We start from the raw sequence: 22,378 nt of genomic DNA, 5'->3' as shown, positions 1-22,378 counted from the left end.
AGCTCTCTCAGGACAGATGTCAGGTCCTCCATCCAGGAAGGAGCCGGGGCTGTTGCCGAAGCAACGCGGCCCAGCTGCACCTCTCCGGAAGGAACTGCAACTGGGGCAGCAACACCACGGGCTGGAATGACATCGGCAGGGACTGGCTCAGGCAGGGCAGGAACAGCAGGAACAGCAGGAGTGGCTGGTACGGCAGGCAAGTAGGTACGGCAGGAGACGGGGCAGCAACCAGCGACATCCTAGGTACCGGCGGCAGGTCCAGGGGCTAACTCTTCAGGCACCGAAAGTCAGGGGCTGGCAGAGCGAAGAACCCGGGAGGGGGAGGCATGCCTCTCCTCGGCACGGCAGTGATTGAGGCCTGCACAGCAGCCATAGGAGTCACCGTCATCACGTGTGGAGTGTAGACCAGGTGAGGAGGGGTGGTGTACCCTGGGGTCGAGACAGTGGTGGTGGTAGTGGTCACCGCTCCAAGGGTGACCGGAACAGCACCCGCCAGATGATGAAGCAGCCCCTGGACGCTTGGCGTGCCCTGGAGCCCCAGCGAGAACCTCACCTGGCCGAGGTCATCGCCCGCAGCAGGAGCACCTGAGGAAGCAACAGTCGGGTTATTAGGAGGGGTTCCCCCTCGCATGGGGGGTGGGGGCGAGCCTCATCCCGAGCGAACGAAAGACCCCGAATACAGTTGCACTTCGGGGTATCTCGCCCCCTCCTCTACGCTCGACAGACCGGGCGAAGAGAAGGACCGAGAAACCCCCCCACCCCGAAGGGGAAGGAGCCATACGCAGGAGCTGAGCCGGGGGCAGGAAGGAAGACGATGTGTCTGTTACCAAGGGAGTCGCTGGAGAGTTTTCCGACGACTCCTTGGCAGGCTTACATTTCTTCCTCCTACCCTCGTACAGCACCCACTGCACCTCCGACCAATTTACACAAACATTACAGGGCCCGACCCGAGAGCATTCACGCCCCCGGCACCGAGCACAATACACATGGGGATAGACCTCGGGAAAGGAGCGAAAGACCCCGCACTTATGGCCCTCCACACCAGGGCAAACTCTGCGGCTGATGGGGGGCCGTGGGGACAGCTCCAATTCCCGAGATTCCATAATTAATCAATAATAATACAGAAAGTCACATGTACTTACAGTAAACTTTCACTACACAAATAAACCAAGTTGAAGAAACACAACAAAAGCATACGACGAAGAAGTGGGCAGAGAGCGATGACGAACACGTCCTCCACCAACGCGTCCGAAAGCAAAAGCGATTCTTCACCTCTCAGTCGTGCGGCGCGCGCACTGTCGGACAGGCAGTAACTACCGAACTCCCTTGTTCGAAGCTTACGACCGTTCCAGCTGCCGCTAGTTAACTTCCTATTGTAAAGGACCGAGGGTTTGTCTTCGTATCGGAACAAATTAGTTTTAATATGAAAACTCCATATTGCAATGCACCACCTGAGCACCTAAATTAGCCCGATTTACAACATTTAAATGGAGGTGGGCTCATTCATCGTTTCAGCCTGACCACTCAATGTACACTGGTATAAACTCATTAAACTATTACCTTGGATTAATACCGTTAACTCATCTTCCATCAATGATCAGGTGAGAAATGGAAGGAACGAGTGCCTCAACGTTAGTCTGATCAGTAAGTCCCATGAAGTCTCATAACTTCTCATGTGTGGAGGAGAACTATACACCTCACATGTGGCTGCATAGCCTCCCATGTATAGAGGAAAAGTCCCAAGGGCAGATCCTTCCAGAAACCTCCCATGTGGTATCATATACCTCTCATGTATGGAGTGGAACTAAACATCTCCAATGTGGCTATTAGCCTCCCATGTATGGAGAATAAGTTCCCAGGGCAGATCTTTCCTGACGTCCACTGAAGGCGAGGGATGAGTCTAGAAGTCGTGATGAGGGAGCTGAGCCACTGCAAAAGAACATACTTACCAGGGATAGTACACCAAACCCAGACAAAAACCAGAAAAGTAGGCAGACTAATCTATGAAAACGAGAAAACAATAAAACTACTACTTCCCCTACCGATTCCGCGCTAATTACCGACTAACCTAACACTGAATTAGCCACTACAAACGGCCCTAGCAAGTAGCCCCCCTCTGACACGAACTCTACATCTATCAAGTAGAAAGAAGTAAATACCGACACTGATTTCCAAGATGCCACTTCCAAAATCCTGCTTACTGAGAAATAACTCAGGAACAGTGATGACGTCGCTACACTCCTGATACTATGCACTCTAGGGCGTGGAACATTGTTTCCTGAAACTGTCTCCTGGAAGAGATTGGAAGATTACTTCCCTTAAGAAAAAACAGATTACGTTTTTCAAAAGCGGTCTAGAAGGATTCCTAGGCGAAACGAATAAAGACTGAGGTCGCGGCAATAACTTGGCAGTGTGCAACAGGTAGTGTTTAAGCGATCGCACCGAACAAAGACGCATTTCGGGAACGTCACCTCTGACGCAATCCTCGAGAGACGAAAGCTTAAACTCACTCAGAAGAGGGTTAGTTTCTGACTCTGACTTTGCCACAAATTCCGGAAGATACGAGAGATACACATCCTTTCCCGCAAACGAAATTGATCTCGAGACAGCCTGAATTTCCCCCACTCTTTTAGCCGCAGCCAGAGATATTAAAAAAGTTCTCATAAGGACAAACTCTCTCGAGGTTCAAAGGCTTGCAAGCTTAATAATTTTAGAACCTCCGCTAAATCCCACGGGGGGCCCAAAGTGAAACAATCAGTCGTTCGATCTTAAAAGATCTGAGAAGATCATGAAGAACTCTACTATTAGAAATCTCTGGTAAATGAAACGTAAAGGTGCTCGCTAACATGGACCTGTAGCCTGAAATAGTAGAGTAAGAGAGAGACTTGGATTTCCTGAGGAAAAGAAGAAAATCAACAAGCTTTGCTATAGCGGGGTGGGAAATACTATGCCCCTGTGCCCTGCACCATGTACGGTACATCGCCAACCTTACCTGGTACAACTTCCTTGTAGATTTCCTCAGGCAAATAGAAACTTGTCGAGCCACTCCTTCCGAAAGACCGGACCTTCGGGCTGCTCGCTGCACAGTCTCCGTGCAGCTACGTTGAGCACGGGAAGGTTCTTGTGGTAATGATGAAAATGCGGCTGTTTGAGAAGATCCTTATTTCGTGGCAGGAGGATCAGGGGTTCAGACAGCACTTCCATGAGATCCGGGAACCATGGTCTCTGAGGCCAAAACAGAGCAATTAGGGTCATCTCCATATTCTTGTACCCTCTTAGCTTTGCCAGTATCTGATGAATGAGGCCGAATGGAGATTGTCCCACGGGTGGAGCATAGCGTCCGTCCCGCAAGACATAGGGTCTGCTACCAGAGAGAAATATACCGGGAGACGATAGTTCAACCTTGTGGCGAACAGATCCACTATGGCTGGCCACCTCTTTAACAGTGATTGGACTACCTCCAGCTTTACTGTCCATTCGCTTCCTTGGACTTCTTTCGAATGGCAGCGCATCTGCTAGGACGTTGAGTTTTCCCTCAATGAACTGCGGGAGTAAAAAGGTCTTGTGGCTTTCGCACCATTGAAAGATTCTCTGAGCTACGATGTTCGGGGTTGACGACCTTGTACCTCCCTCTTTCTTTAGATAAGCTAGTGCTGTAGCGTTGTCTGAAAAGAGTGCTACGACTTTCCCCAAGACTTGATCTTTGAAGCTTAACAGAGGCTCCTCTATGGCTCTTAATTCTCGGAAATTTATTAACTCCTCCTGATCCAAAACCCTCCAAAGGCCCTTGACCTGAGCTTCCTCCAGGGTTGCACCCCAACCCTGATCTGAGGCATCTGAATACAGATGTACGTCTGGAATTGGGAGGGCAAGACTTACACCGGTGGTCAGATGATCCTCTTCTGACCACCACTGAAGATCCTCGAGGCAGGAATCGTTCCAGTTTATCATTGCATCCTCTTCCCGAAAGTCCCATGCAGTGATTCCCGAGACGTACCTGCAGAGAATGCATCCAGAGACGAGAGCCTAGAACTAGAAGGGACAGAGATGACATCTTCCCCAGAAGACTTCTCCATTCTTTTGCAAGTTGCGCTTTGTCCGAGAGGAAGAGCTAGACTGTCTCATAATCGACCGCACTCGTTCTCGAGTCGGGAAAGCCTTCAAAAGAGGCGTCTAAATCTCCACGCCGAGATAGGTGATAGTCTGAAAAGGGAATAGGGAACTCATCGTTGTGTTGATACGAATCCCCAATGTCTCACAGAGTTTTAGAAGGAAATTCCTTGCTCTGAGAGCCTCCTCCCTGGAAGAGGCTTGAATTAGCCAATCGTCCAGGTACCTCCTCATGCGGAAGCCCTGACGATGCATGATAGCAGAAACAGGAGCCATCACCTTCGTGAACACCTGAGGTGCTGTGGTCAGTCCGAAACAGAGGACTTTGAACTGGAAGGTTCCCAGTGGACCCGAGAAACAAAGGAATCTCCGAGATTCCGGATGTATTGGAACTTGGAGATATGCATCCTTGAGGTCCACTGATACCATCCAGTCGTGTTTCCGGACAAACCTCAGTACCGACTGAGTCGTTTCCATACGAAACTTCGTGGAAACTATGAAATGGTTCAGGCGCGAAAGATCTATGATGGCCCTCCAGGAACCGTCCGCCTTGGAGGTTACAAAGATTTGACTGTAAAAGCCTGGAGTGGGGGGAGCTAGTTTCAACGCTCCCTTGTCCCACAAGAAATGAATCTCCATTGCCAAAGCTTTCCCGCTGATGGATGGCGAGGAATAGCTTGAAAGAACTACTGGGGGATTGGATAGTGGAGGGGCCGAGTGGAAAGGGATCTAGTACCCCACTTTCAATACCTCCACCACCCAACTCTCTGCACCCCACTTCTCCCAGGTTGTTATGAAGGGAGACAAACAACCTCCTCCTGGCGTCAACGAGGGCGGTGTCTCCTATCTCCGAAAACCCTTCTTGCTAGAAGAGGGTTTGGATGAAGCAGACGAAGGTTTGGATGAAAACCTGACTTTCTTGGGAGATCTGGCCAGGGAGGATGAACCGGAGCGCTTACCTGGCAATGGTGCATGTGCACCTTTAGGGGATCTAGTGCTCCGAGCAGCCACCCGAATAATGGCTTGCTGAGACTCGATTACTGAAGTGAAGGACACAAAGTTCACCATGGAAAATACATTCTCCTCCTTGAAGAGTGTTTCACAGAGCACCAGGGGAGCCCTGGACAAAACTCGCTTGTGAATATCTGGGAAATGAAGTGGGAGATGGCCCGGATAAAGGTCCCTCCTCTTCTTGCCAGCAAAGGTAGTACACCCAGCCAAGACATTCACTTGATGAGCTAAGCCCATCGACACCGACGTGATAAGGTTATCGAACAAATCGGGATCGGAAGGAGTATACCCGTCCCGTTTTAAGAAACCCATGAGGCCTGAGAGCATCCACGTAGTATGAGACAGTGCTTTGGATTGATTCCTAAAGGTGTCTACCAAAAGGGCCGCTTCTCTCACCGAAATACCGAGTCTGTTACCTGCCGGGACCTTGGGAAGGAGAGCCTCCACCGATTCATTCAGAGATACTCTGAAACCTGAGGAAGGATTACCCGCTATGCCATACAATGGCTTACGACTGGGAATAAGAGCAGAGTCCTGCCTACCCGCCCCCACTACCGCAGCTAACTGAGAGTCCGCCTCCCTCAGGGCTTGTTCTACACGCCCAAACCAAGGCAACTTGCATGATGGATGCAAAACCAGCTGTTGGTCGCGAAGAGTTCTTCAAACATAGCTTGGCTAGGTTTAAAGGGTTCCTCATCGACTTTCGACTGAGGAAACAGAAGGTGAATGAGATTTATCATTCTGCGATACTCGCTGTCTACTCTCATCGTACAGCTTGATAAAGGAAGAGGAGGACCTTCGTCCTCGACAGAAAATTCTCTATCTGCATCCTTCGAATACACCTGAGCGGAAAGAGAAGCAGAGGCAAGACCGACTCCCGAAATACCACCCTGACGAGACGGAGAACCTAACCTTCCCTGAACTACACCTAAGGACTGAACATCGGGAGAAATGAAAACCGGATTTGAGTCAACCACAAACAGTTGCGCAATATCAACACCTCTACCAAGAGATGCGGAAGCTACTGAACGATTTAAGGCTTCTTGCGGAAGCAAAACACCGCTGGAGCTGCGCAAACCTAGCGCTTCCTGACCTTGATTCAACAACCTGGACTGAACCGAACTAACATCTAAAGGTGATCTTCCCCAAACATGCGAAGAATCCGCATCCCCTGCACGAACATCTACTGCTGCTGAATATGAAACATCCTCACATAACCATCCTTGCTGAGCAACCATCGAACCTGACAAAGTCTGGAAACCTGGAAGTCCTGTTACCAAACCCGACACCGAATTAACCCCAGTACCTGATTCCAGCAGAATATCTCCTACCTTAGGAAGGACGGACAAAGAAGGGAAGACAGCGGAAGATATACTGGGAACAACTCTCGGTCCAGTGATCGCAGAAGTGGGGCAGGTAACTGAGGCACCTGCCGCAGCAACGCTGAAACCAGCAGAAGACAAAGGGATACCGAAAGAAGAAACCTGCGAAGGCAGGGAAGACATCAACACCTCACCCGCACGGGAAAAACCTGCGGAATGCTACACAGCTGCGTTAGAAGCAAAGGTATTCTCATAAGGGAAAACTAAAGGAGAAGGCATGAGACCCCACCGAGGCGGGGCTGCCGAATGATCTGTGACTGAGGTAAAAACCCCCAAAACTGGGGGAAGAGAAACTGACAAACCAGGGGATATAAAAAGCCATCCTTTTAAGGGAAAGAAAATAAATTGAATCTTTACCACCTTGAAAATCTAAATACATATCATTAACGAATTCATGGAAATTCTTAAAAACATGGTCTTGAATATTACTGATGCCCAGAAGAAAACACTGCCTAACCAAGGACCTATAACCTTATGAAAGGCCTAAGAGATCACCTTTATAGTCAGCTAAATTGAACTGAGCAATGCTCGAGGGACCTTCAAAGGGCAAAGGTTCTGAAATGCTTCCAGCCAGAAAAGGAACCTTTGAATAGGAGGGGGCATTCAAAGTATCTACCACTGACGGAACCGAGTCGAAACTCCCAGAAGGAGGAAGGACAGATTTTACCTTTGGCGCAGTATTGGCTGAGAACAAACAGATCTCTGGATACAGTGGGGATCCTAACCTAGCAGGATTAAATACAGGATATGAAGGCAACTGCTCTTGGAACCGTGCCTCGCCTAACTGATCCCTAACACTCCTAATTGTCTGTGTCAATCCTATTTCTGATTTTATTTTCAGACTTACATTTTCAGGGGAATAGGGGAATTCTGCTGCAGACACTACCAGCTCCTCACTAGGGGGGGGACGATAGTTCCTACCTTTTCGGTTTTTTGGATCTCCATGACCCCCGCCACCCGTCAGGGCTGGTTTCGGAACAGGCAGGGGAGCTGGAAGAGAGCGGTTAGTAAATTGTTCCCTATTGCTAACTTTCATATCCTCCTGCAACTTAGACATCAGTGAGGTAATTAACCCAGACATACTTGATGTCAACCTATCTTTTAACTTTTTATAAAGTACTGACTCCAACTCACTAGCTTCTTCTACTTTGGGTTTGTTCGCTGAAACTACCCTACCTATACTCTTCAAAGCAAGAGCTTTTCTATGTTTAATATATGCCTGCATTTGATCTGTAGACCAATCCTTACACTCGTCACATCGACGACCTATATTGCATTAAATTTTCCTACATGAAATGCACAACGAATGTCGATTGTATTTGAGTGTACTCATCCTCTGTTTGATGGCGGTACAGGAGCGATGAGTTGCTGCCTCTTTGCTGGGATGGTCTAGAGGAGTCTTAGTTGGGGGAGGATCCTTTGCAGTTGATTCCATTTTGTGGTCCAAGTCCATTATCAAAGTAACAAAGCAGAGAAAGGCCAAGGCGAAATCCAAAACAAGCAAGGGCGACAACAATCTTATCCAACTTGGAAGGGGGTCGGGCTGTGATCAAAGGTTCGCACACTGCAAGAAACGTCTTGACAGGCGAGCGAACAAAAAGCGATTGGTGGGAGTAGTCACTGTCAGCCGGCGGCTGGTGGCAGCACTGCCAACTGCGAACAGGTGACTTGGTAGCAATGTTTATCTGTAGCGTTGGTAGCGCTGGCAGTTAAAATTTTACCTAAGTGTTGGTAATTTTTGTGGGGTGTTGTTCGGGCTGGTCAGGTGACCAGGGCTAACTCAGGTGTTCAGGTGGTGTATTGCAATACGGTTTTTAAAATATCTTAATCACTGCAAATAAAATATATCCTTTATATACTGTACCTGTATAATTTTGATGTAACCTCATCATTGCTTATCCTTACATCAGCTGATAGTTCTCTAATTTAACATATTGGGGGTTGTCTTATACGGGAACTTTCCTCTAAACCTACGCTCCTACATGAAAAATGGGGAGTCACCTTACACATGGAGTTGCCTTGTAAATATTTTAACTTCCAAAATGCCTAAGTAAAGATTTATAAAATTTTTCAAATTAATGGTCAGTCAGTATGCAATAATGTACCTTAACTTGACTGTTGCTGAAGAAATGGGCTTGATGAAGGCATGTGAGTAAGGGGTCACCCCAAAACACACCCACCTACCAAAAGTTTACTACCCTGTAGGTACCTACTTTCAACAGCTGATTTTACCTCATGCTGAGGAATGCTCCTACATGAAAGCCAATGATCTGGCATCCCGCAATAAAATATTCAATACCAACCCTTGGTGAACATAAAAGCATGCACAAGAGATGGTATATGTCTCATTATCTCTGTATATTTTTCAAAGTATCTCACTAGTATTGCATTAGCTATAAGCTATAAACCATTTTCTGTATTGTTCAGTCAAAAAGTATATCATCCAGATATGTATTAATAAAATCTGATAGGGTCTTTCTTGTTTGTCCGCCTCAAGTGGAGGCAGGGTATGCAGGGGACTGGGAGGGTAGACGAGACATGCACATCCATCCTCCTCCTGCAAACCTTTTTGTCCACCCTGAGTAGGGGTGAGTAGGTAGAGGATCAGTAAGGTAGGGGAGACATGATGGGCAGGGCTGGTTTCCATCGCAGCATAGCATGGCACACCAGCAAGCTCATTTTTCTAATAAACAATATCTCTGCTCACAGTGCTTCCTTACAATTAACACACTTAACCTTCCTTGGCTTAATTTCAGGCAAAACACTGTTGTATGTCCTAATTGTAAGTGTTACATAATAAAAATATGGAATGTTATTCCATATATATAAAAAACTAAAACTGATTAATTAAAACCAGTGACCCAAGAGGTCAACCAGATTGCTTGCAGGAATGTGATCAGACCAGAGACGATAAAGTAGGCTAAGATTATGTGCCGTCACCTGTGGTCCTTCATTTGTTTTGAAAACATTAGCCCAAGCTTCCTGCTTGAGATAACTACCGCGACCTATAATTCTAACGGCCTACGTGATTTGTAATCTATGTCATCTGTGAGTATGCTCGTATGTTCGAGCTACTGTCTTCTTCCTTTATGATTTGTAAACGAGATTGTAGTCAGATTTGAATTAGCCATCATCATTGGCAGACCTGTACAAATTTCCTCTGATCTTCATCATGTAATCTCAGAGAATAGAACTATATTTTGTACTCAGTGTTTTCTACTAGAACCTCACATCAGAAAGAGATCGAATGAAGTTATAACAATCATCATGAGTTTAACACATCGTCGTCATAACCAAAGAAGATAGCGACTTCGTAAGTTATCATCAAACCCCAAGACACTCCAATGAGTAAGGAAGTGCATAACCAACCGACTTAGCGTAAGATTATCGCAAGTCTAACATAACATCGCAGGGCGCCTTATTAAACTAAGGCAACAGCCCTTATATTGGTGGCAGAATCCAAGAAGAACTCGTCAACGTCTTCCGAAGAATAACAAATAATGTATCATATCAGAAGTCAACGACGACAAAAGCAACAGATTCTTCAAGCAACTTAGTATCGTCGTTAATGAGCGTCTTTAGCAGTGCATACCTTCAAGAAACAAACCTGACATGTCTTCTTCCTACGGCAACGCAAGCTTCGTTTCTCATTAGAATCATTCAAGAAAACATCGTTTATTGAGCGTTTCCAGCACTTCAAGAAACAAACCGAACGTGTCTGGAGCATCGGATCTTCAAGGGACACATATCATCCGACAAATGAACAACGCACATGGGGGAAACTCAAGCCAAAACCAGGTCATCCGCTAAACAGAGAAGGAGGGCCAAGGGCACATCGTTATCGGAACACCGTGACTTCCCACAAAATCAAGCTAAGTACAATCTTTTTATTCATTTGGAGTAACGGAGTGTTTCCTTTGCAGGTCGAATTTTCGTTGTTCCTGTGGCTGAAGTTACGAGACATTCTTAATCTTACTTTTTACAGAAATTGTCTACATCATTGGGATTTCGCTACTGCAAGTTTTATCTTTGAGTTCCAAAAGTTCCCCTGAAATATCATAATCATATATTGTGTTAATTTTATCATTTTGGCTGATTATTGATTCTGTACATAACAAATCATATCAAACATTGAATATGCATTTATGCAGTGGACGTCTGTATTTATACAGATGCATGGATAGGGTAGTTAGGCACCGTAGTGATAAGAAAACACAAAAACAAGTGGAACACCCGCACAAATCTGGATAAATTAGAGGTAACACTATTTCGGGTCAGGACAATAAAGGCTCCTTTGCAAGATCCCGATCACAGTTTTAGCCTTGAGTTTTTTTAGTTATATGGGTAAAAATCGAATCCCTATGACTCAACGTAACTTAAAAAAAAAAATATGACTGGATTGCAATGAATAACATGTCTGTAAAAACTTTCATTAAGTTAACATACTTAACATTCATATAAACAAATTAACAAAACGTGTTTCAAATTTTTAGCAAAGAATGAAAGTACATATAGTTAATAATAACGCAATAGATAACTTGTTTTAATAGTAATCACTCAATTCTTTATAGTTCAAGTCATTCATACGTTCGTTGCTTTATACGTAACTAACAGTAACATAATGCTAAAAACACACAATACGTTGCCGATGGTAATAAAGAGAAGAATCCTAATTATTATAAAAAGAAATAGGTAAACAGTAGCCCTAAAAATCAGAAACAAACAAATCGTGCTTAAGCAAACGTGGTTACTGTGTCATCTAGTCAATCGGTCAGGGTCAGTCAAATCTGCCGAGTGTTCAAACCAAAGCACATTCCACACAATAAGCGAAGCTAGCAGAGCGGGGAAAAGCGATGTTGGATCATTCATGCTAATACCTTTTTGAATTAAAAAGGAATTTCCCTATGAATCACACGACCGTATCAAGTAATCAGAGCAGGTTCTCGTAATTTTAATACAAGAAGTTATTATAAGTAGTGGTGGATTAATATCTTGTTTTTATTCCTTTAGTCCACATAATATCCTGTATTTAAGGACTCATCGTTTGTTGTTCGAACTTCCCTATTGAGAAGTCCGGATAAGCAAGCGCTAACAGATACCTCTACAGTTATAAAAAACATTGATCTGTATCTAGTGCAATTGTAAGATATCCATCTATGGGTATACAAAACATTATCTTACCTCCTGCCAAATAAGGCGTGTTTATCAAAGGAAAATTCTATAAACCTTCTAACACATTAAAATCCGTTTTGAACTAAATGAGACAGTTAATCAAATAATAACTTATATAGAGGAACCAATCACTTGTCTCATAAATCGTGATATTGTTCAAGCGACCCAACAGAATTCTCCCACAGCTGCAGTCGCAGTTTGCACGCAAAATCTCGAGACACATGCACCCTCGAATGTCTTAGTGCGTATAAAAAGACTTTGCTGGGATCTGAAATTTTAATCCTTCCTGACACACTGAAATATAACAATTTCCGCAAACAAAGCCCTAGACACGGTTGACTCGCAGCAACAAGTCAAATCTAGTGATCCACAAAACTTATACATATAAATATCGCATTTTTTATTGTTGCTAATTTTTAATCACGCCCGACCAGTCGTAGATGAATCTCTCTTATACTCTATCTAAAGTAATATCCGTAAAGTCATTCAAGCAGAGGTGATTCAGCAGAATTTTTTCTCCACTAGCGAGTGATCTCTGGGGGAAAACGTATGTCATTGAACACAGAATACGGTCTAAGGACAAACATAAAGCTATATACGTACCTTCGTATAGACTCCCAATGAAATTTCAAAATAGAGATAAATGACGAAGTTGAAAAAAATGTTAGTAATAGGAGTCATTAGGAAATCAAATAGCCCATATAATTTTTCCCTCAAACATCATGCCAAAAAAGATCGGACTTGGCGTATCTGCGTAGCTTTCTGTCGCTTAAACAAGGAAACGATTCCCGATCGTTTTCCAGTGCCATGTACCGACGATATCTTATCTTTGTTAGGTCAGAATAAATTTTTCACCAGCTTGGACTTACTTAAAAGCTTTCACCAGATACCATTAGCTATGTGAGTGTACCTTATACACAGTTTTCAGCACACTCATCGGACATTATTAATTTTTACGTATGCCTCCGGCTTACATTGCGCCCCAATTACAATATAGTGTTTGGAGACTTTTAGGGGATACCCTACATGCCTATATGGTTGATCTTGTAATCTTTTCTAATACCTTAGAAGTACATTCACATAAACTAGAACTAGTGCTACAGAGACTAAGACAAATAATCTCAGAGTAAAATATCCAAATGTGAGTTTCAAAACCGAATTCATAACTTTCAGGTACCTATTAACGTAAGGGGGATACAGCACTTTTGTGCTGTAGTGGGTATTACAATCGTATGTAAATATGCAACTCTTCAATCATGACAGCTCCTTTAACAGATCTTACGAAGAAGGGCGTAGATTTATTATGGTCTGAAAAGCATCAACAGGCGTTCGATATCTTAAAAGCGGAATAATGCAGCTCACCTAACTTAAAAATCCCTGATTTAAATAAGGATTTTTTTTTACTTATTGCAACAGACGCCTCAGACCAAGGGGAAGAGGGGTACTACTTCAGCAATATGATAAACAGTTCTTTCCTATAGCTTTTTATTCACATTAACTAAAGCCCTCTGAAAGTAAATATGCAGTAATAGGCAAGGAAGGGCTAAGGAATCATTAACTCACTAGTACATTTTAAGTTCATAATCTACCGCTATCCTGTTAAAGTCCTTACTGACCATAAGTCACTTACCGAGTTTTTCAAAGGCTTTAATCACAGTCCCAAAGGAACTCGTTGGCATATGATCATTCAGGTCTTTGGAGCCAAGTTAAGATATCTACCTGGGAAAGCAAATATCATTGCTGATGCATTATCCCGCAATCCCGCACCATACTACAAAGAACCATTAATTGGACTAAAAGATATAGAAACATCCGTGCTTATTGTTAAAACCATATCTAAACAAGAAAATTCATTAACCCAAGAGATCGTGAACATTGAATACCCGGGTTGGAGCGCAGAACTGTTACAAACTGAACAAAGCAAGAGTCAGCAGCAATAAGCAAAACAATAAACACTTCGAACGGAAACAAGGGTCAGCAGCTAAGCAAAACAATAAACACTTTGAACGGAAACAAGGGTCAGCAGCTAAGCAAAACAATAAGCACTTCGAACGGAAACTCTAAAGCAAAAGTATATTTAAAGTATGTATATCAGAATTATGTAATCAAATGTAATATTATATGTAGGTCCGTGACGAGGAAAACCCGAAGAACACAGCAGGTGACTAACGACCAGGTAGTAGTAATAATCTCTTTATACCAATCGTCCTAAACTGGTTGCATTCCAATCATCCAGGGTTCTCTATTATGTCACAGAAAGCCAAATCACTATTTTACTGGCCTACAATGCTTACAGATATAAAAAGCACATAACTAATTGTAACACGTGTCATAAAAACAAGGCACACACTAAGACACCTGCCAGTTTAAGGGCCTATCCCGTGCCAAATCAATCAATGAAAGAATACACGTAGAATCATTAACAGAGTTACAAGTCTGACAGAGGAAATAAACACTTCTTAGTGTTAATAGTTCCCTTGACACGTTATATAGAATTAATAGCACTAAAAAACAAACACCGCAATTGAGTGCGCTAAGAATATTTATGAGTGCTAAATCCGTAAACATGGAATTCAACACATGATAATCTCTGACTCAGGTGGTGTAAATAATAATCTCCTTAACTCGATATGTGAATTCCTTTTCATTAAGAAAACCAATAATATATTTTATCACCCAGAGTCAATTGGTTTAGTAGAACGGATAAATAAGAAAGTGTCATGTCTTACGAGTTACACTCGTGATATTGGATCCAAACTGGATTATAGCAGTTCTCACGGTTTTAAATACCTTTATCATTCATATCTTGTATCTATAGAAATGATACCGCAAGTAGCCTTATACTGTACGCCGCTAGAACACTTTTCCACATATTCAAGCCAACCATTAATTTATCAAATATATATAAAAAAAATATATAAATAAATAAATATTAGAAAAAAGTATGGATACAAGTGGAGTCGATATAATACACTCCGTAATAAGTTGGAAGGGTTACAAATTATAATAAAAAGGGAATCACGATATTAATCAATAAGCAAAATGTAACCATAGTTTAATAAAATATCCAAATATATATGCGTAAAGATTTGGACGCTTTAGTTTAGTAGTCCATTCAGTGTTCTAGAAATATTAATGACAAATAAGCTAAAATTTCAATCACATATCAAAACCTACTGGCATATTTTTGTTCCGATGATTTATATTCGTAGTCAATGAAAAAAAAAAAATAAATAAATAAAAGAGATTTTAAAGTCAGGAAGTCTAGAAGTGAAAATGTATATCTATGCAAATAATCCTTTATGGATCTTACAGGGTAAATAATATATATAAAATTTGTATGGAAACCCTTTTCATTAGTTTGAATAAGGAATATCTAATTTAACATAAGTAATTACATATATTTTACAATCTTGCAGATTTCCAACATGAAACTAATATTATATTGTTCAATTTTGGTACTGTTTTTTTCAGACATTCTTCTCATGTGGGTGGAGTATTAAAACAAAAAAAAACAAAAAATATATCATTTGAAAGTACTAAAGTCGTATCTTTTACAGCAAGTAACGTAACTCTTACGCTAGCTGAGAGCAATCTCCTACCAGGTGATGAGGTCATCAGTCCTGAAGGTGCCTGGCGCGTTTGCCGAATCATCATTGTTCCTTTTAACCTCAATAATCTGCTTGCACAGGCTTCATCTGTAGTGTGTTGTTTCGTGTTTGCAAAAAACAAGCCAACTGGAGAGGAATGCTTAGCACGAACTTCTCATGGGCAAGGCAGGTCGTTAGGTAAAGTGTCTATCCACGATGCAATGCAACTTTAGTTAAGGAATTGCAATCATTTTAAAATTAATGAACAAAATAAGCAAACAGAATTTCTGTAACATCAAAATGGATTAATTTTTCTGAACCTCATAGAGAATTAGAGTCAATAAATCAGCTTATGACATTGGTAGACGGACACTTAGAAGTATCAGGTCATAGATATGAAAAATTTACTTGCAACATTAGCCTATTACAATTCAAGTAAATCACATTCATGGGAAAATGTCACATTTTCTTGAAAAACCCAGTTTATATAGAAATTAGTTACGTAGTGGGTTCTTTCATAGCATCTCCTGCCTAAAAATTAACCTCAGAGGATGCGCGCGAGAAAATTGAATGTGAACTTTTGTTAGGGGCACATAGGATTGGATTTTATCACAGCTTAATTTCAGTAAGCATAGAGAATAATAGAATCATGATTAATATTCTCTTTGACTCTTATATTGCCTGGCAATCTTACAAATAGCTCCATTTTCCACTTCTTTGTCTAGTAACTTACTACCAGTAATATCAAATTTTCTTTGGGATTCGTATTGATATCTGTTAATGTGGATATTTTTACGGTCATCAGAGACCTGGATAGGTTCACTCATTGTTATAATGCCATGGATAAAAAAGTTTGTACAGCTGACTCTTTTGAATTCCATAAAATATCAGTGAATTCATGTGAGTTAAGTCTAGTCCTTAATGGCTTTCTCCCTCCCGTATTTGGATGTTGTTTGAATTTACTTTGCCTTGTGACAAGTATAATTTCACTTACAGGCTGATTAATGGAACCTGGTTACAGTATCCTGCAGTACGAGAGTTTCACATCGCATGCCCGAACAGATCGTCTACAACTTCAAAAAACCAGTTTGTTGCTGCGGACGACTGCGATGTAAAGGGAATAAGCACCATCATAAGTGAACAAGCTTATTTCGTAGACTTCTTGGACTGACACCCGTATCCCGTCGTTAATCTCGTTTTAATGCGGAATGCTCTGGTGGCTGTCGCAATCGCAATCGCAATCGACTACAAAAGGGACATACTTCCGACAATTACGACCGAAGAGGATATTCAACTCTACGTTTGCTGACGCAGGACTCGTGCTGGGGATGATTTATTCATAGCGAATGTATTCATATGGCATAGGATGCAGAGGACAAGTATGGGCCCAAAATAGAACGTCGGACCCTGCCCAGGCAATTTCCCCTTGTTTTTAACCATTTGGAAATGGCCATTTCATTTGGCTATAGGTGGTTGTATGGAACTGTGTAATGGACGAAAAGTTGTTCGAACGCTAGTTAAATGTGCAGTGGGTATAACCTCGGTCATGTATCATATATATAAATTATCATGTATCCTATATATAAATTATCATAAATAACAGAATCGAAATATATCTGTGCGTGTACGCACTAGGAATCTATTTAAAGTGCACCTAGATTAATCACTTAGATTAGTCGTTAATGTGAATCAGTTGTATTAAGTGCACATATATTGATCATAATTATATGAATCCATATACATATGTATAAATAAATCAGGTAGCCTATAATCAATCTGTTACCTTTTATCTTACCAATAACTGCAGTTATATATCAGTTAGTATATGGGTCAATGAATCAGCATAAAAATTAATAATTTTTATCACTTCATATATGAATTTTTATCAGTTAAAATATGATTTTTATCATGTTAATCTCTATCCTATGCAATTATCAGAGTACATTAGTATTTCTGTAGCATATGTATTTTAATGAGATGAAGTGAAAACTGTATCAGTATATATCAAGTGATCATTATTATTTACGAATATCATCACATGCATATGTCTTATATCTTATTACTTGAATCTGTATTTGTGTACACCACGAATTTTTTTTTACTTATAAGTATTTCCTATATATCTATATATATTCACATAATGTCTGTATCACACTCCTATAAGTCAAATGCAAGTCAAGCTTGAGTAATATTCAGTGGTTGGTTTTGTAGCTGACCGAGCTTTTATGTAAGTGTTACATAATAAAAATATGGAATGTTATTCCATATATATAAAAAACTAAAACTATCATTAATTAAAACCAGTGACCCAAGAGGTCAACCAGATTGCTTGCAGGAATGTGATCAGACCAGAGACGATAAAGTAGGCTAAGATGATGTGCCGTCACCTGTGGTCCTTCATTTGTTTTGAAAACATTAGCATAAGCTTCCTGCTTGAGATAACTACCGCGACCTATAATTCAAACGGCCTACGTGATTTGTAATCTATGTCATCTGTGTGTATGTTCGTATGTTCGAGCTACTGTCTGCTTCCTTTATGATTTGTAAACGAGATTGTAGTCAGATTTGAATTATCCATCATTATTGATAGACCTGTACAAATTTCCTCTGATCTTCATCATGTAATCTCAGAGAATAGAACTATATTTTGTACTCAGTGTTTTTTACTAGAACCTCACATCAGAAAGAGATCGAATGAAGTTATAACTATCATCATGAGTTTAACACATCATCGTCATAACCAAAGAAGATACCGACTTCGTAAGTTATCATCAAACCCCAAGACACTCCAATGAGTATGGAAGTGCATAACCAACCAACTTAGCGTAAGATTATCGCAAGTCTAACATAACCTCACAGGGCGCCTAACATAACCTCACAGGGGGCCTAAGGCAACATGCAGCACTTGGTGAACATAAAAGCATGCACAAGAGATGGTAAATGTCTCATTATCTCTGTATATTTTTCAAAGTATCTCACTAGTATTGCATTAGCTATAAGCTATAAACCATTTTCTGTATTGTTCAGTCAAAAAATATATCATCCAGATATGTATTAATAAAATCTGATAGGGTCTTTCTTGTTTGTCCGCCTCAAGTGGAGGCAGGGTATGCAGGGGACTGGGAGGGTAGACGAGACATGCACATCCATCCTCCTCCTGCAAACCTTTTTGTCCACCCTGAGTAGGGGTGAGTAGGTAGAGGATCAGTAAGGTAGGGGAGACATGATGGGCGGGGCTGGTTTCCATCACAGCATAGCATGGCACACCAGCAAGCTCATTTTTCTAATAAACAATATCTCTGCTCACAGTGCTTCCTTACAATTAACACACTTAACCTTCCTTGGCTTAATTTCAGGCAAAACACTGTTGTATGTCCTAATGACATAATAACCATTATGTCATTAGGACATAGGTAGGTTAACATTACAATGTAACCTAAGAAAGAAGGGCAAATTTCACTAGGCTACAAATACTGGGTATTTCTATATAAGCACTCTGCATTGTTTGTCCCCGCGAATACGAAAGCCACCAGGAATTGGGGCGTCAAATGTATTTCACCATGTTTAGTATGAGCCCCTGGGGGTTAATTACAGTCATTCAAATAAATATTACTTAAAATTCTTGTTCAGGAGGTAAATCTGTATAGTAAAACAGCAACTCCATAGTCTAGGCTGCTGCGGAATAGTAATATAGATCTACCAACTACTGCATTCCCATATTAGGGTAAACAATCGAGTGGACTGGACACAACTCACCGACTACCGCGGTTTTGGCCACCCTCCGAAAAAGTACTTTAACACGTCCTGACACCGAGATGGTCATTAGTCATGAGTTGTTGGTGTTGATAACAGGAGCTCAAGACCTCTACTCTCCTTTCGAAGTAAGTATTTTCTCCCAGAAGTTTAAGGAAATTTAAGGCCCATACATTTAAGATTTAAACAGAGGGTAATGAAAAGTGTGGCCAACGCAGTGCACACTACCCCAAAACGCTTTCGAAATTTTTAGTTGTGAATCAAAAAGTTTAGAAGATTGATGCCATCTCAATGTTTGCAGAGTAACTTGTGTCAACAAACTTCTCATATCCTGTGCTAAATCCGCACACCACTTGTATCCATAGACGTTGGGGCACTTTCATCACAATAATCGTAAACCCGGCCTCTAACCAGTACTTATCTAGTAATTATCTAAGGGGACTATGGCTTTCTTTGCGGCGTTTTGCGTTCTTCAACAGTTTATCTGTGTTGTCAATTGGTATGTGTTTACCCTCCAAACTGGGTATAAGACTTACACCAAACCGGGGAAATAAGTGAAATTAGCGTATCTATTTGTAGTATATATACATATTAGAACAATTGTATCATTACTGCATCACTATGACAACTAGAATTCATGGAAACAGTTTATAAATGCATCGGCATATGTGTGAAGCTCCACTAGATTGGCAACAATGAGTCTTTTTGCTGCCGTCTGCTCGTACTTCAGAAATATCAGTAATTTTTCAGGGTTAATTTGGTTGCAAAAAAGGGATAACAGACATGAATTAAATAAATATTTTGAAGTAAAGTTAAACTAAATAATGAGTAAAGTAAATAATTAAGGGAGTAAAGCTTTGCACCTCATAAAGAGTGTAGTCGTCTGCTGCACGTAACTGTGTTTTTGAGGAGTGAGCGCTTAGGAACCAGGAACACAAACGTGGTTCAAGTGCAATGTGGAGAGTGAATTAAGACCAAAATGTGTATAATTACGAACAAATAAGCGCTGTGGAGTTTCAGTTGTGATGGTAGTAAGGATAAAACCCCCGATTACAAGGTAAAAATGAATTCAGTTCAAACCATGACCCCGGGAATAACAAGTTTCATACTTTCACTAATATAGGCAAAAAATGTTGTTTAATTGTGCTGATTACAATTGCAATCTTGAGTAAGATCAATAAAAGTTACATTTATACGCTAACATTGTTCAAATGAGTGCTGGGAAGGCTGGGAAAGATGGTGGATTGTCTGTGGTTAGAACGGCCAGCCACATGATTGCCGCCGTATTGGATTTCAAAACTGCGTTGAAAACATATTTTACGAAGAGCTCACATGCTTATTTTAGTTTACATGGCACTTTCATATATCACATTATGTTGACGAAACTTCAATCTTTTGAATGGCATGCTTAAGGTTGTAATTGTATTCTTGTTTCACCAATTAAATATCGAGTGAATAAGGCCTGGCCAGCGCAATGACAATGGATCGTCTGTGGTTGTTTACCCTAGCCTAACCAAACATGCAGTACTTTTTCCTTACATTCATATTGGAAAAACGTAAAACGGAAGACATGCTATTACCGTGGCCAGGTTTCCATGTCTCTGACCAGAATATTAGGCTATCCGCCTTTTCTTTACTAGCTACTAAGTATGTTTATTCATTTGTTTATGTTTCTGGTGATAGCCTATTTACTGCCACTATTTTTATGTTTACGTTCATACTCAAGGAAGTAGTACTAAACAAGTGGGCCATTTTGCACGTAGGCTACATGTACTCGCCTATGTTGCCAAACCAGAGGTGTGGGACCTAGGTAAAACAACGCGTGGACTGGCCCAACTCACCGACTATCACGGCTGGCCACCCTCCGAAAAAGTACTTTTAATACGTCCTGACACCGGAGATGGTCATCAGTCACAATTGTTGTTGGTAAGAGAAGGAGCTAACGACCTCTACTCTCCTTTCAAAGTAAGTATTTTCTCCAAAGTTAGAAATTAAGGCCATATTTTAAGATTTAAACAGAGGGTAATGAAAAGGGTGGGCCACGCAGTGCAAACTTCACCAAAACGCTTTCGAAATTCTTACTTACAACTCGAAGTATTTAGAAGATTGACGCCATCTCAATGTTTACGGAGTCGCTTGTGTCAATAAACTTCCCATTTCCTGTGCTAAATCTGCACGCCACTTGTACCCATACATGCTGGGGTCACAACAATCGTACACCTGAACTCTTACCACGGCATTTTTTTTAATCTTTGCGGAGTTTTGCGCTCTTCAATTGTTTATCAGTGTTGTCAATTGGTATGTGTTTACCCTCCAAACTGGGTATAAGACTTACACAAAACCGGGGAAATAAGTGAGATTAGCGTATCTATTTGTAGTATATATACATATTAGAGCAATTTTATTATTATTGCATTACTATGACAACTAGAATTCGTGGAAAAAAGTTTGTAAATGCATCAGCATATGTGTGACGCTCTACTAGATTGGCAACGATGAGTCATTTTTCCTCGCATCGTCTGCTCATAAATATACATCAGAAATATTTGTAATTTCTCGGGGTTAATTTGGTTGCAAAAAAGGGATAATAGACATGAATTAAATAAACAGTTTGAAGTAAAGTTAAACTAAATAATGAGTAAAGTAAATAATTAAGGGAATAAAGCTTTGCACCTCATATGCAATGTTGTCGTCAGTTGCTCGTAACTGTGTTTGCGGAGTGAGTACTTAGAGGAACCAGGAACAGCAACGTGGTTCAATTGCAATGTGGAGGGAATTAAGACCAAAATGTGTATAATTACGATCAAATAAGAGCTGTGGAGTTTCAGTTGTGATGGCAGTAAGGATAAAACCACCGATTACGAGGTACAAATGAATTCAGTTCAAACCATGACCCCGGGAATAAAAAGTTTCATACTTTCACTAATATAGGCAACAATATGTTGTTTCATTGTGCTGATTACAACTGCAATCTTGAGTAAGATCAATAAACGTTACATATATACGCTAACACTGTTCAAATGGAATAGTTAACTGAGATATTGAAAAATTATGTATTACCCTTGTGGACAGAATTATGAATAAATTTGTAGACTATATAGTTTAACATCATGTGTATTTCAATTAATTCTTGGTCTTCCTGCCCACGGAGTGGGAGTAAGGCATCATGGATAATTAGTGATTTTTTAGGCTAAGGTGTGCAATAATAAAAAGGTTCTACATGCCTTATTCATAAACAAATTGTGTAATTATAAATAGTTGTATTTCCATTTCCTTTTATGGAAACACATTTTAAATAGCTTATGTTCTGAACTATGTGGAGTGATTCATCATATGTTCTTTCTACATGTCCATCCCTTG

At 41.2% G+C, this 22,378-nt stretch overlaps 1 protein-coding gene across 1 annotated transcript; it reads right to left on the bottom strand.

The window, feature by feature from the left end:
• Window positions 1-3,018: 3,018 nt before the first annotated feature.
• On the bottom strand, window positions 3,019-3,951 carry LOC135202194 (uncharacterized). Its single transcript, XM_064231450.1, has one exon. The coding sequence runs from the start codon at window positions 3,949-3,951 to the stop codon at window positions 3,019-3,021; it is 933 nt and encodes a 310-aa protein (XP_064087520.1).
• Window positions 3,952-22,378: the final 18,427 nt, after the last annotated feature.

This window comes from Macrobrachium nipponense, chromosome 30 (assembly GCF_015104395.2).
Source record: "Macrobrachium nipponense isolate FS-2020 chromosome 30, ASM1510439v2, whole genome shotgun sequence".
Lineage (NCBI taxonomy): Eukaryota > Metazoa > Arthropoda > Malacostraca > Decapoda > Palaemonidae > Macrobrachium > Macrobrachium nipponense.
This window is presented reverse-complemented; position numbering and strand designations above follow the sequence as displayed.

Bases quoted from the DNA above. Each gene is read 5' to 3' on its own strand.
- LOC135202194 (XM_064231450.1), bottom strand. From the start codon at position 3,951: ATGATAAACTGGAACGATTCCTGCCTCGAGGATCTTCAGTGGTGGTCA.